At 35.1% G+C, this 16460-nt stretch overlaps 2 protein-coding genes across 2 annotated transcripts; one reads left to right on the forward strand and one right to left on the reverse strand.

Annotated features, from left to right (window-relative positions):
* Positions 1 to 1120: 1120 nt before the first annotated feature.
* LOC109159411 (uncharacterized mitochondrial protein AtMg00810-like) lies at positions 1121 to 2359 on the forward strand. The gene has a single exon (XM_019307524.1). It carries the CDS (start codon positions 1121 to 1123, stop codon positions 2357 to 2359), a length of 1239 nt encoding a protein of 412 aa, XP_019163069.1.
* A 5469-nt stretch (positions 2360 to 7828) lies between these two features.
* Positions 7829 to 10334, reverse strand: LOC109159412 (zinc finger BED domain-containing protein RICESLEEPER 2-like). Its single transcript, XM_019307525.1, has 5 exons — positions 10118 to 10334; positions 8327 to 9960; positions 8242 to 8272; positions 8094 to 8152; positions 7829 to 7870 (listed from the first exon to the last, which is right to left on the reverse strand). The coding sequence occupies exons 1-5, from the start codon at positions 10332 to 10334 to the stop codon at positions 7829 to 7831; spliced, it is 1983 nt and encodes a 660-aa protein (XP_019163070.1).
* Between the last annotated feature and the right edge of the window lie 6126 nt (positions 10335 to 16460).

The raw sequence follows: 16460 nt of genomic DNA on the forward strand, positions 1-16460 counted from the left end.
TTTGCCCCTAGATTTCTGGGGTTATTGTGTTATGCATGCTGTGTTCTTGATTAATCGTCTCCCTTCACAAGTTCTCCATGGAGCCAGTCCATATCTTAGACTGCATGGTCAAGAACCAAACCTTGCCACACTCAAAGTTTTTGGATGCCTATGTTTTGCATCAACACTGCCTCACACAAGAAATAAAATGGAGCCCAGGGGTCGAAAATGCATCTTCATAGGGATGCCTGCCAACATTAAAGGGTATATTCTCTATGATCTTCTTGATAAATCGGTGTTCATATCCCGTGATGTGGTCTTTTATGAGCTACAATTTCCCTTGTCTGAGCATGTTATGAGCCATGATGAATTATTTAATCCTCCTCTGCCCAACATTCCTGCTACAATGATGATGGATTATGAAGAAGAAGATAGTGGTAACAACTTACTGCCTAGAAGTGCTGGGCAGACCACACACATCTCACATGAGATGTCCAGCAGCCAGCCGCACCCCTTATCTACTCCCAGTGCCAACCTAGAGTCTGCTCCAAACAGCATGCAAGACAATACTCAGACTCTTAACAGTACGCAAGATAGTCCATCCACAGAAGAAGATAATGTGATTGAAGAAGTGATGAATCATGTTTCCCCTCGCCGGTCTAGCAGAAATAGACAATTGCCGGCCAAGCTGCATGATTACTACTGTGACTCAGTAGTAAAACAGAGAATTTCCCCTCATCCCTTGTCCAAAATCATCTCCTACGACAACCTATCACCTTCACACAAAGCTCTCACTATGGCTGTTACATCCATTACCGAGCCTCGAACATATAATCAAGCCATCAAAATGGACTGTTGGAAGGATGCTATGCAAACCGAGATCATGGCTCTCCAGGCTAACAATACTTGGCAGATTACAGATCTTCCTACAGGCAAGATTCCCATCGGCTGCAAGTGGATATACAAAGTTAAGCTCAGGGCAGACGGGTCAGTGGAACGTTACAAAGCTAGGTTAGTGGCTAAGGGCTACACACAACAGCCGGGAGTTGATTACACAGAGACGTTCTCTCCCGTAGCTCGATTAACCACTATCTGATCCTTCCTAGCAGTGGCTGTTTCCAAAGGCTGGCATATCCATCAAATGGACATCAATAATGCCTTTCTTCGTGGTGATCTTGACGAAGAAGTGTACATGCTCCTACCCCCGGGCTTCCAAACAGCTAAACCAAATCAAGTATGCAGGCTCACCCGATCTCTTTATGGCTTGAAGCAAGCGAGCAGGCAATGGAATGCAAAATTAACCACGGCCCTCTCAAGTGTTGGTTTTAGGCAATCAAGTGCTGATCCATCCTTGTTTACAAAGGGCAGTGCTGACAGATTTATCACCTTACTTGTTTACGTTGATGACATTATTGTGGCAAGTAGCAATATGGCCTTAATACAGGAACTCAAGGACATGTTGGATGCCAAATTCAAGATCAAAGATCTCGGAGTTCTGGGATATTTCCTTGGCATCGAAGCTAAGTTAAACGATGATGGCCTGAACCTTTGTCAGAGGAAGTATGCTCTCGACATTCTCAGTGATACTGGCTTCACAGAATGCAAACCTGCTCCTACCCCAATGGTTCCAGGCTCTAATCTATCACAAGACACTGGCAAGCTTTTGGAGGATCCAAGTGGCTATCGTAGGATGGTTGGGCGCCTTCTGTATTTGACAGCAACTCGGCCTGATATCGCCTATGCCATTCATCACCTCAGTCAATTTGTGAGCAGTCCTACAGATATGCACATGGTTGCTACCCATCGTGTGCTTAGATATATAAAAGGGACCCTTGGACAAGGCCTCCTATATCCTGCAAACAGCACTCTCACCCTAAAGGCCTTCTCGGACTCAGATTGGGCGTCATGCCCTGAAACTCGCAGGTCAGTCACGGGTTTCTGCGTTTTTCTTGGGGAGTCCCTAGTGTCATGGCGTGCAAAGAAGCAGGCTACGGTGTCCAAGTCATCTACCGAAGCTGAATACCGTGCATTAGCTTCCACAGCATGCGAATTACAATGGATCAAATTCCTTCTCCAAGACCTTCTTGTTGAGGTCACTGCTCCTGCCATCATTTTTTGCGATAACAAATCTGCCATAGCTATTTCTGAGAACTCCGTCTTTCACGAACGGACTAAGCACATCGAAATTGATTGTCATGTGGTAAGGGAAAGAGTGGTTCAAGGCTTGATCAAACTTCTACCTGTTTCTTCGCTCAATCAGATTGCAGATGGCATGACGAAACCACTAGCCACTCAGATGTTTGCTACGTTTGTATCTAAGCTGGGAGTTCAGAATCTCCACTCTCCAGCTTACGGGGGGGTAATAGAGGATGATAAATAAGTAGCAAAAAGGGATATTTTTGTAATTCAAAAAGGGTGCTTAGTTTCGGTTATAACCGTCTTCCACTTTGACCATCTATATAAGGTGGCCAGCTATCTCTTCATGCATACACAATAATATACAGTTTTCTGTTCCCATTCTGTTTCGTTTTCTCTCTGCTTCAAATCGTAAGACTCTCCATGGTATTTATCTGAGTTTATCTCATACTTATACGTTGGTGGAAATTTTAGAATACCTTCAGACCATCCGTCAAAGGCACGCCCTTTCTTGAACTCTCTGCTGAGCTATAAAAGTATATAACATGCTAGAAGTGGAAATATGAGAGTTCTATCTCCTCTAATCCTAAGGCACAACAAATGTTAAACTTCATCAAGTCATAAAACAAATACATCCATATGAATTCTTTGGTTGCCTCTCCTAGAACATTGATTATCTAGCTAGAAGTTGTATCAAAGTGTAAATGAGGAATATATTCATATTTACCTGATCGTTTTCAATTAACTTTGGCCAATCTTTTTTGGATATTAGCTCCCGTGTTTTTTCATATGATAAATTGATACGATAATTTAAATCACCAAGCCAGATTATTCTCCTGCAACAATATAAGCTTTTTGTTAATTTTAAGAAAATGGAGGAAAAAGAAAAGACAGTTGAGTCAATTTGGAATTAATAACTCAAATAACCCATAAAGGGTTGGATATAGCTTTACAAGTCTCTCTTCTTCATCCAATTACAAGAAAGCTGGAAGTTAGAGTTGGATATAGCTTTACAAGTCTCTCTTTTTTTTTTTTTTTTCTTTTTTATGTGGAAAAGACATATGGTCTACTAAGCAACTAAAAGAGGCAAAGCACAAAAACATATTAAATTTCCACTAAAAAACAAAATCAAGGATTACAATTGAGGAATCAAAAGGTAGGTAGTAACCTCATCCAAGATGGCAAGACATTCACACTTGTAACTACAAGACCACGATTTCAAATTCTTACCCCCTTGGTTTGAGTCGATCAACTATGGATAACCTAGGCTGATTTGCTTCATTGTGGTCCTTTGCTGACTAAGTTCACAAGGCGAAAAGGATTGTGGAATTTCCCTTGTCATCCCAAAAAAAGGTAGGTAGTTAGTTTCTTTCTTTTCCTTGAACAACTATATTATTCCATTAAATTCCCTGATTAATTCAACTTATGCATTCCTATAGTCCATCAGCTGAATCTACAGTAGCTTTTCAACATAACTTACATACCAAAAAAATTAATCACACAGCTTTATGAACAAAATTAAGCTTATTACCATTCGGTGCTTCCCTTTCAACTTCACCGCCTCTCGCATCCTTAAACCGCGACTGCCTTGGCCACTCACAGACATCTAAATTAAACTCCAAATATACCAAGTCAGAGTGACTATATAACAATAATCTTTATTTTTGAGGAGAGCAATAATCTTTATTAAAGAAAGAAACAAAAAAAAAAAAGTTAGGCAACCTTGGTCGCGATCGGAATCGGATTTGGAGTCGGAGTCGGGGTCTGATTGAGTATCGCATTGGAATCGGAATAGAAAAACCGTTTGGTAAATTAGATTTTAGCTGATTACATGAAAAATGATTTTTAAATGTATAATTTATTTAATTAAAAAATTGTTTGAATTTTAGTATTTTAGAGCAATAAATTATTACAAAAATCTGATTAACCAAACACTCATATTGATTGTTTAATCAAGTCAAATAAGTAATAGTGATTAAATAAAACAAACATAACTGATAAACTAAATATATTAGCAAATAGGACTATCCTCAATCCTAATGGCGATTTCCATTATCCATGATAGCTATAGAGCGACCAATAAGCATTAGTCCTTAAAGGAAAAAAAAAAAAAAAACATTCTTTGAAATATTGGTGCTTTTCTGTTCCAAACTCAATAGAGCAACCAATGACAAATATTTATGAAAAATATTACTTGAACTCTTAAAATTTACTTTCATTTTTTACTTCTTCACACAAATTTTTTATGTAAATATATTTATTGAGACCATAAAATAAAGATAATATGTCAATATTTGTCACGTCAGGAAGTAAAATTGACGAAATGAAGTTTGGAAGGTTATGGAGTAGAACTCATTATTTATATTCTAAACCATTAATATTTTAACCATGTTTTACCTATTGATAAATTCAAAAATACTATTGATTCACTAGTTTAAGATAATTTAGAATCGTCTCGCATAAAATGGTAAATAATGAAAAAGGGTAGCATTTTAAAGGAAATGGCATGTGGTTAACTGATTGTTGTATATACACGTGATATTTGTTTCTTGAGAATAAAAAAGAAGATTTTGAGAATTTATTTATTTATTTATAGATGATAGGACGTACAAAAACAAAACTGTCACAATTAAATTCCCTAGCTAAGCATTGGCACCATCCATCAATGCAAGTTGGTGGATCATAAACCCGTACGAGTTTAGCTCAATGGTTTAGTGGACAGTATTCGAGGTAAGAAATCAAAGTTCGAATTTCGGCGGTGGCAGTGTGAGAATTATGTCCAAAGTAGGTAGATAAGTAGATTCTTTGTGCGCATCGACATTTGACCATGCCTACTAATTCATTGAATCACCGTGTGTAGAGGACTTTAATTATCTATTCAGATAATTTATGTTTTCCAACTACCAAAAAGGACATATTGTACATATTGTCTGAATAGACAATATGTCCTTTTTGGTAGTTGGAAATCATCACTAGGTAGAGGCGTTAAAACAATGTTGAAGTTTTTTTTACTGATTTGGGACTCAATTTTTGGAAGACTTCCCCATGCAACATCAAAATTTTTGTCAGACAAAGTAACTGCTTTTGTACATTAATTTTGCTCACTGCTTTTGTGCTTTAATTTTTTACTGATGTGGTTTTTTTTTAAATTACTTTTGTACTTTAATTTTGCTCACTGCTTATTAAATTAATATACAGTGAGAAATTCCTCACCGATTTGAGAAGTTGCCGTTGCTGCAACTATTCCGTTTGCAATTCCGTTTTGCTGCCAACTTTTTATTAACTTTGTTTTACAATTCCAGTAGAAATTTTTAGGAATAAGGGTCAAATAAGCCATCGAACTACACAAGATAATGCAATTAGGCCACTGAATCTAAAAATCAACAATCGGGTCCCTAAACTAACCAATTTCAAACAAATCTTCCAATTTGTAGGTTTCTAACAGGTTAACAGGTCATCCTCCCAAATTAATTGTTTTTTAAAAAATAAAATTTAAAAATTAATTTAAAAAAAAAAAAAAAACGGCCGGAGACGAAGAAACTTCTTCGTCTCCGGCCAGTTTCTTCGTCTCCCCGGCCGGAGACGAAGAAACTCTTCGTCTCCGGCAATGGAGACGAAGAGTTTCTTCGTCTCCGGCAATGGAGACGAAGAGTTTCTTTGTCTCCAGCCATGGAGAAGAAGAAACTCTTCGTCTCCATGGCCGGAGACGAAGAGACGAAGAAACTGGCCGGAGAGGAAGAAGTTTCTTCGTCTCCGGCCGTTTCTGTTTTTTTTTTTTTTTTTTAATTATTATTTTAATTTTAAAATTTTATTTTTTAAAAAATAATTAATTTGGTTGTTGACCTGTTAGAAACCTTCAAGTTAGATGAATTGTTAGGAATTTGTTAGTTTAGGGACTCAATTGTTGGTTTTTTGGGTTCAGTGGCCTAATTGTATTATCATGTGCAGTTCGATGGCCTATTTGACCCTTATTCCAAATTTTTATTTGCAATTCCAGTATGTTTTACTATTTTTTTAGTATAATTATAAATTTATAAATAAAATAGATAAAGAAATAATTAAAATATAGTGAGTAAAATGGTGAGTGCATAAAAAATTGAGAAAAAATTTAAAATTGATAAGGAAAAATGTTTTTTTTTTTTTTTTTTTTTTTTTGTGTGATTGAGTGAGATAATGAATAATGATGTTGATACTGGGATCCACAAAAAATTAGAGAAAAACTTAAACCGATATCTATGCTCTTACAAAATGTCCTTTTGGTTGTTGGAGAACATCGCTTGACTTAGTGAGCACGACTTTCATTTCATTGTTGTCTCTTATTGGTCAGTCACTAAATTCCTAGCCAAACACCAAATTTAATCTAAAATTTTAAAAACTTTTAAGAGCAATTTCAATAGTCATGAATTTTTCTTGGTTTTTGTCAATCCATGTAGGAGATAAGGGGAAGTGAGAAAAGGGTGAAAATAAAATAAAATTTATGACAAGAATTTTTTTTAAATAAATTAATTTACGCCATGCTGGGCGCGACTATTAGTGCTCATTATTTCTCCCATTTTCCTAACCAAGGGGTCTCACAAAGATTTTTAGCAAATTTATTTTTTTAATGTAGGATAACACTTGTGTGAGACAGTCTCACGGGTTACAATCCGTGAAACGAGTCGGATATTTGATCAATGAGTCAATATTTTGATTAATTGGTCAGATCTTTGACCTCATTAATTAAAGTTCCGACTCGTCATGAGTTTTTATCAAACCCCCCACTTTATTCGAAAAGTCCTTCCATTTTTTCTTTTCTTTTTTCTTTTCTCTTTTTCCCCTGAAAACACTCTCGCAAAGGTACAAATGGAGATGCTCTAAATTCTAATGTTAAAGACTAAATTCTAGGCGTGTGCATTCGGACGGTTCGGACGGATCGGGTGAGAGATAGGTGCATCCGTTCAGATTTCAGTTTTGTATTTTGACTACCCTATCCGTTTAAAAATGCTGACTTATCCGGTCGGTTATATCCTAGTTCGGGTTTGGTCGGGTCGGTCGGATATCCGAAATTATTTCGGATATTAACAATTGTTGAAATCAAATCAAAAATTCATAAATTGAAATCAAAAGCAAAATAATAAGTAACTGAAAGTTTGAAATACTGAATAATACTGAATAAATAAGTAAATAATTAATAGAATGATAGTGTAATAGACTAATACCAGTAATAGTGTAATACTAAGTTACTAAGTTAGTAATTAGTATTACTAAGTAGTCTATTAACTAACATTAAGAGTCTTAACTCTTAAGTGGCTAAGACTAAGAGTCTAAGAGACTAAGACTCCAAAAAAACTACAGAAGTACATACATACTAGCTTGTATACTACTTACTACATACAAATTTACATAACTGTTTAAACTTTAAACCGAAGCCCCACAAAAACAAATTCACCCAAAATCAGCAACTCAGCATTCAACAACTCCTAGACTTTTAGAATTCAGACAATTAGAGTAGTTATTCTTCTTCCTGTGAATTGTGGCAAGTTAGTGTAGATAATTAGTACACAAGCAAGTAAACAAGTAAAGCAACTGAGCAAGCATTAGAAAATGAAAAACAGAGAAGGGATTATATAAATATTGGCTCAGTAAGCATATTTTACATATCATTTGGATTAAGGGCCTATTGCTTCAATATACCTTAAGTATAGAGCAACTGACCAACTTAATCCTTTCCTTTTCAGATTGAAGGTGGAAGCTTCATCATTGCCAAACTTGCCAACTTAAAGTGAACAGACAGAATAAAAGAGTCCATACATTACCAAATGCCCAAGGTACATGAGGCAGCAACTTAGTACAAGTTACCAGGCCTTCACACTTACAGAGTTACAGAGTCTGAGACTTACAGATGTGAGATGTCCAGTGGGCTCAAAAAATAGCAAGTGAGATTAGATTGCAATTTAGTTAGAATCAATAAAATCAAGTAATGTAAATAATAACATTACAGGAATTGTAGCAAGTGTAGAACCAAGAGACCTCCCACTTCCACCATCACCACTTAACTCTGCAAAATAAACAAGAAAAGTATTAACAATTTAAGCAATTTAAAATATAAGTATAAAGGATTATAATGTTCAAACTACAAAGTCATACCTTTTTCAAACCTCTCCAACTCTTCCAGATTCTCCTCAATACATAAAGGAGTATTTTGCTTTCTAAGCTAATCTTGTGTACACACCAATGCTTCCACAATTTTTGGAGTTAAAGAACTCCTAAAAGGATCCAATACTCTTTCAGATGTACTGAAGGCAGATTCTGAGGCTACAGTGGAGATTGGAATGGCTAGGAGATCCCTAGCAAGCTTAGACAGAACTGGAAACCTAGCAGAGTTGATCTTCCACCATCCAAGTATGTCAAAAGATTCTTCCTCTTCAACTATTCCCTCACTCAAGTACATATCCAACTCAGTTTGTTTCTTACCCCCAGACTCCAATCTTTGCTTTTTAATTTGGGACTTCAGAAAATGTTGTGGCTTCCCAACAGAAACAGAAGAGGCAGATGTAGGCTGTACAGACACAGGCACAGAAGGGACAGGCACAGAAGGGACAGAAGAAGAGGCAGATGTAGAATAATCATCAAATAACTCAGCAAGACCAGCAATTACTTTGTCATAGAATTTTTGACCCTTTTCCTCACCATACATATGATTAAACTGAGTAGGCATATACTCTAACTTGTCTCTAGGGTCTAGAATGTTTGCAAAAAATATCATTAGATTCATTTTTTCCACATCACCCCAATACTTCTCAAATTTTGCCTTCATATTTTTCCCCATCACACCAACTGGCCCACCAACTTCCACCATGCCTTTCAATAGGCAGTACAGATCAGAAATCTCAGTAAAGAAAGTGTTTGAGGTGACATATAAAGAACCAGAAATTCTAATGGTCATGTCATAAAAACACTTCAGCAAATGAACCAGACTGCCAACAGATTCCCAGTCCATAAAATCAGGAATTGAATTACCCAAATCAGACTTAAAAGAGCAATCAGACTCCAAAGATTCAAACACTTTTTGGTAAGTTAATGCAGACTGCAACATTAAATAGGTAGAGTTCCATCTGGTTGGAACATCTAAACACAAAGAAGACCTTTGTTCAATACTCAACCAATCAGCCAAATCCCTGAACTTCTTGAGTCTAGCAGGAGAGTTTCTAACATATCTAACCACCTCCCTAACCTTCTTAACTGAACTATCACAATCCTTAAGACCATCTTGAACTACTAGGTTTAAGATATGGGCAATACATCTCATGTGAAGATACTTTGTCCTCACAGTAGATGATCCCCAAGACAGCATTTTTTTCTTCAGAAAAACCATAGCAGTGTCATTTGATGAGGCATTATCAACAGTCACAGAAAACACATCTCTAAGCCCCCACTCAAGCAAACAATTTTCTAGGGCTTTGGCTAGATATTCACCTTTGTGAGAAGTAACAGGGACAAATGCAAGGATTTTCTTATGAAGCTTCCACTCAGAATCAATGAAATGGGCAGTAACTACCATGTAGTTAATTCTTTGGATGGATGTCCAAGAATCTGTAGTGATACTAACCCTATGACTGCTTCCCCTTAAAAATTGCTTCAATTTCAGTCTCTCCTCATCATAGACAACTAGGATGTCCCTACTTATAGTCCACCTGGATGGAACTATAAACCTAGGGCAAGCAATAGCTATGAACCTCCTGAAACCTATTCCCTCCACAAACCTAAAAGGCAATTCATCTATGATTATCATTTCAACCAAGGCCCTCCTTATTGACTCTTGATTAAAAACCCAAGTCCCTATTTCTCCCACAGTAGGCTGACCATCTGTAAGTGATGTAACAGCCTGAAATGTTAACAGGGACTGCCTAGTTTCCTTGGAGTGAGGATTTTTCAAACAGCTAACCATGTGATTTCTTAAGGAAGAAGTCCCATGTTTTTTTTGTCTCACAGTGGTAAATTTTGGCACAATAAATGCATTTGCCTTTTACAACCACATTATTAGTGTCCTTTATTGCCTCAAAATGATCCCACACTGGTGATCTGGAAGCAACCTGTTTCCTCTTCTTGGCTGGAACAGCAGTAGGAGGTTGCTCATTCTGTTGATTCTCAACAGTTTGGGCTTCCACCCCTGAAGGTCCATCAATTGAGGAGCTGGGAGGTTGACTACCAGGAGTACCAGGCATACTGATATTATCCATCTAAAAATGGTGAACTATCAGTACACACAACAGGATTCAAAAGCATTCCAGAATCAGACACATTTTGTGTCATCATTAAACAGGAATGCATAATTAATTAAAGGGCATTATTCAATACAAAATTACAAATATACAAATACAATTAAGGGAATACATCCATAAACTTACAAAGAAATCCAGATTCAGGGATATATTTCAAATATCCAGATGAATCAGAGACTGTTATAACATAAAAACAGCTCATTTCATCAACATCATTAACTGAATTTCTAAGGGGCTTCCACCAATTAAAGCCTTTAAGAGACATTATAAGTTTATAACACTCAAATTAACATAAAAACAGCTCATTTCATCAACATCATTAACTGAATTTCTAAGGGGCTTCCACGAATTAAAGCCTTTAAGAGACATTATAAGTTTATAACACTCAAATTAAACAGACTCTTATTAGTTAAAACAGTCAGTGCTTCCACCACAAGGGACAAGGGACAAGTGATATACAATCTGGAACTTCTCAACAGATTGACTTAATCACAGTCCACAATTCAAAGAATCATAGAAACCATAATCAAGTATCATAACATCACAAACAAGGGACAAGGGACAAGTGATATACAATCTGGAACTTCTCAACAGATTGACTTAATCACAGTCCACAATTCAAAGAATCATAGAAACCATAATCAAGTATCATAACATCACAAACAAGGGACAAGGGACAAGTGATATACAATCTGGAACTTCTCAACAGATTGACTTAATCACAGTCCACAATTCAGAGAATCATAGAAACCATAGTCAGTGCTTCCACCACATTATCACAGAGACACAAAATAGATCACAAATTCGCAATAAACTCAGAGCAATATGCCAACATATCTAAGAAATAACTTTTACAAAACTAGGGTTTGCAGTAACAACTAACAAAGACACAAAGTCAGTGCTTCCACTACAATATCACAGAGACCACATAATACATCACAATAAATTTAAGAATAGGGTCAGCGAGTTACTTCTTTTCTCACAAATACCCCGGAGAACGAGGGCTTCAGCCTTCAGGCCTTCAGTTTACTGGAAGTCGACGTCTCGACGACACCAGTAGTCCACCACAGCACCACGTCCACGACCACCACAGCACCACTACACCAGTCAGGGCATGAGGGCTTCCACCAGTGACCAACAGAACCAACCGGACAAGGAGAGTATACACTACAAAGAAGGTAGTCTTTGTCTAGTACAGAAAGACTAGAGAGAACTGAGGAGTGAGGACTAAAATTGCAAGGTGAGACTGCGCAGAGAACCAGAGAGAACTGAGAGTCTCAGAGAATGAGAGAAGACTCAGAAGAGAAGCTCTCGTCTGGAAACCCTAGCAAGAGAAAGGAATCAAGAGACTGACTGCGCAAGTGTGGAGTTAGGAGTAACAACATATATATATACTAAGCCTAAACGACGTCGTATTGCTATCTACATACGCAACCCTAGCTTTTATCGGGTATTCGGACGGGTCGGGTGAATTTTTAACCCACCCTATCCGAACTCCGTAAACCGACGTCGTTTTAGGCGTCGATTCGGTTTTGCAACTCGGATATCAGTTCGGTTCGCGGTTCGGCCGGTTTTTTCGGTTTCTTCAGATTATGCTCAGCCCTACTAAATTCTCTTTTGATTGGAAATCTAAAAATTAAATTTATATGGTGAATAATGGTCATAACTTCTCAAAGCTTCGATAGTATATATCACAATACCAAAAACACTGCTTCTCATCGCAAATTGATATATCTGATCTTTCTCATATTTATTTGTTGGAGTGGAAACCCAAAAAAAAAAAAAAAAAAAATAGAGAGAGAGATATGAAAAAAGAAAAAAGCTAAAAATAGAAAGTACATTTATTTTGTAATTTTTTCAATTTAAAAAAATGAGAATAAAGACAACAAAATTAGAACATTGAATTAACCAATATTATATTTCTTTTAGAGGGAACAGAAACCAAATCATCATAATTAAATTATCTAAAGAGTTAATTTCATTTTTTGTCTTAAATTTATAATTGACAGTTCATTTTTAGTCATTTTTTATCAAAATATCTACATATGATTATAATATTATTGTGACATGATCATTTTTGGCTCTCTATCAACAAAATAGTTTTATGCCGTTAAATACACAGGTATTTGCCAATGACCTTATGGTCTAGTGGCATGAAGTGATTCTTCTAAATGGGAGGTCATTGATTTGTGCTTTAGTAGGTTGAAAAAGTAACTATAAACAGATACTACATTGTACCAGAGCCAATAGTACTCAAAAGAATTTTATAAAAAATAAACATAAAAATATAGTGGGGTCAACTCACTTTTGTATAAAAATGATCAAAATACATTTCTATTTAATGACATTTCAAAGATTTTGTTGACGGGGGACCAAAAATGATCATGTCACAATGATACTAGGACAAAATGTGAATGTTCTAATAAAAAAATTAAAAATAGACTGACACCTATAAATCTAGGACAAAAATAAAATTAATTCATGGTTTAGGATGCGAAAATGCGGTTGGTGCACTTGGAGGCTCATAACCATGCACTTGAAGATAAAAAAATGTGCACTTGAAGGCAAAAAATTTACATTCGAAGTCAAATAGATGTGCAACTGATGCAATTTATGGTACTAAAAATGGAGGTTATTCAACTTAAGTGTTATTGAACCAATTACCCATACAAATCGTTTGTAAATCTCACAAATTTCATTATAAATTTAGTTATATGTTATTGAAAAGAATGCACAAGATATAACAAATACTGCTCAAAAGTTGTGCACTTGAAGGCAAAGAAACATGCACTTGAAGGCAAAAAACTATGCACCTGAAGGCAAAAAATCTGCACCGAAGGAAAAAATGGTTCACTTGAATGCTAATTTTTTTTTTTTTAATTTTTTTTTTAATTTTTTTTTATTTACATAATAGTAAGACACATACACTTTTATGCATTAAATTGAGCACTTGAAAGCATAAAGAGGGGGATCACTAGAAGGAAAAAAAAAACAGGACACTAAAAGAGAAAATTCGAAAGAAATTAATTATGCACTCTTAGAAACGAAATCATGCACTTGAAGGTTAAAAGATTTGCACTTAAAAGTACAAAGATGTGCACTCAAAGTACTGAAATAAAAGTGATGCACTCGAAGAAGAAAAAATATGCATTTGAAGAAGGAAAAATGTGCACTCAAAAAAGGATAAATGTGAGCTCAAAAATAAAACACAAGCTGACTTATTTTACTCAAAACTACAACTATGTCACCGCGAATTTTTAATTAAATTTCACATCTATGATTATAACTTGTCTGCATTATTTACCTGATGGAGCTTTTTTATTCGATCCTTCGTTATCAAAATATTGACATTGTCCTTCAACAGCTCATCAATGCTAGTTGGTGGATCATTAAAGCACGATTGTGACTTTACCTATCTCTCGTATCTTGACTTAGTCGTGTTAAATATTAGTTGGGATGGAAATAGGTTGAGCCGAGTTGAGGTTTAGAAAATTAAGTCTAGACCTGTTATAAAAATTTAATATCTGAGTCTGGGCTTGAGTCTGAGCCTAAGCCTGTATGTAGATTTTTTGTTAGGTTCAAGTCTGAGTCTACAATTAGCCTGGTCTAAAAACATGTTTAGTATGTAGACAATTAAAAATCAATGGTTATTGCGTGGACGGCAAATTATTGTGTGAACCATAACAAAAATTACATTTTTAATATACTAAATGTACATTATTTTTGTACTAAATGTACATTATTTTTGTACTAAATGTACATTATTTTACAGTAGACAAAATATGGTCCACACAATAATGATTGGTGTGGACCATGGTCTAAAAACAACGTCGTTTTGTTTAATTTTATTTTTTGTGTGCCCAACTGCAACATATATTTTTATAACTCATAGTGTACATTATTCTATCTAAAGAATAATGTACACTAATTTAAAACATAATGTAAATTATGTTACCCCATATGTTTCATTATTCTAAACATGTAATGTACATTATTCTAACACGTAATGTATATTATTCTAACACGTAATGTATATTATTCTAACACATAATGTATATTTTTACTCATAATATTCACAACGATATATATTATTGACTGCATTATATTGTCTTACTGATGAATATTTCTAGCCTTAGAAGTGAAGTTCACGTTTTGAGTCGTCCTCTATCACCACCAGCATTGTCATTTTTTGGGATGAGAAGCCAACACAACCTAAGTGAATTAGTTAACCAAGACTATGTGGTCTAATGGTACTCGGGTTGGATTTTCATTTGGAAGGTTGTGAGTTTGAGCCTTAGTGGAGGCGTTATTGGTTCTTTGTGTTTTAGTAGGTTACGTTGAGAAAGTATATAAACAGATACTACGATGTAATAGAGCCAGTAACATTCAAAAAAAAAAAAATTGAGAAAGAGGTTTCAGGGCATTTTTATTATGGATTTCATTCTCTGAAATTTTATAATTTAAAAATTATGAGTTTTTATTTATATATTTAAATATGTTGGAAGCATAAGTAAAAATGGTAAAATTATTTATTTTTACTTGGCTTATATGTTGGTAATGGATTAATTCAAACTACTAAAATTTTGAACATCATACTAAAACTTAAACATCCAGGATTTCATTATAAGAACAATAGATAGAAATAAAAAGAATTACAAGAAATAATTGCATAAGATCTAATATGTAGGTATGGTCTTTCAATAGAAGCTCACATTATTGACTTTATTCTTTCAAACTTCTCATACAATAATTTTGTAGACCTTTTTGTACCATCGATTAATCATTGGTCTTGTGTTTTGATTGATTTAGAGATTAAATATTTTGCTCACTTGTAGGTAATTGATGAAACAAGTGAATTAAAAATATAAAGTTGAGAAATTTTGACAATAATCATACAAAATATTTAATTTATATATAAATGTTATTTTAGCTAATATTTATTTCGTTTATTATATTCCCTTCAACATACACATGACTTTCATTTGTTTTAATACAGTTCAGGGATTCCAATATAGCCTATGTATTTGACGAATGCCGATCCATGTTAAAAGATTATAATTAAAATAAGAACATTTCGGTAAAATAAAATAAGAAAATAATAGGGGTGAAGTGAGATGTTTTTTTTTTTGTGTGTGTGTGTGAGATTCATTGTATACTGTTCTTATCTGTAGTGTAATTGATAACTACACATATAAAGAAGACGTTGCACCTATATAAACCCCGACCCCATTCGTCACGGGTAACAGGCACTCCTTGCCCGCCACCCTTCTCCCTTTTGAACTAAGGGGTCTGAGTCACGGGTCTCCCAGAACCCTAACTCAGACCCTCAAGAACAAAACTTTTGAACAAAATTTAAGGTGCGGACGTCATTTTAACACTTAAAGTGCATTGTTCTAACACTTAAAGTGCGTGTTTCTATCATTTAAGGTGCGCCATTGTTATAAACTAAAGGTGCGCGATGCTAATACTTAATGTGCGCCATTTTAACACTGAAGGTGCGTTATTCTAACATTTAAGGTGCGTGTTTCTATCACTTAAGGTGTGCCATTTTTTAGCTTATGCTTCTTCTTTCACACATGCGTTTATTTATTTATTTATGGGAAAATGACACTTTTTCCCCCTAAGTTATATACTTATAGCACTTTTTCCCCCTCAATTATTTATGTAAGTATATTAGCCCCCTCAATTATTTTAAAAGTGGTGGTTTTTCCCCATGATATATTAAATTGACATTTCTACCCTTAAAGTAAACATTTTATTTATTTTACTTCTCCAACAAATTATTGTGTATATGTAGCAATGACCACGTTTCGGTTCGAACTGAACCGGACACTATGGCAATCGAATTAAAAGTTTTCGGTTATGATTCAGATCTAGAATCCAATATTTAGATTTTAATTTATTAAATTTCTGAACCAAAAAAATTGGATCATGAACCGTGAACCGGTGGTTCTGGATCCGGTTCGCAATTTTGAACCGTATTTATTTTAAAATTTTATTTTATTTTTTATTTTAAAATAGTCTAAATTCAACAATAAATGTATTTTATTTTTTCAGTTCGGAACATGAACCGGCCATTCCGAT

Source organism: Ipomoea nil, unplaced genomic scaffold, assembly GCF_001879475.1.
Source record: "Ipomoea nil cultivar Tokyo-kokei standard unplaced genomic scaffold, Asagao_1.1 scaffold2827, whole genome shotgun sequence".
NCBI classification, from domain to species: domain Eukaryota; kingdom Viridiplantae; phylum Streptophyta; class Magnoliopsida; order Solanales; family Convolvulaceae; genus Ipomoea; species Ipomoea nil.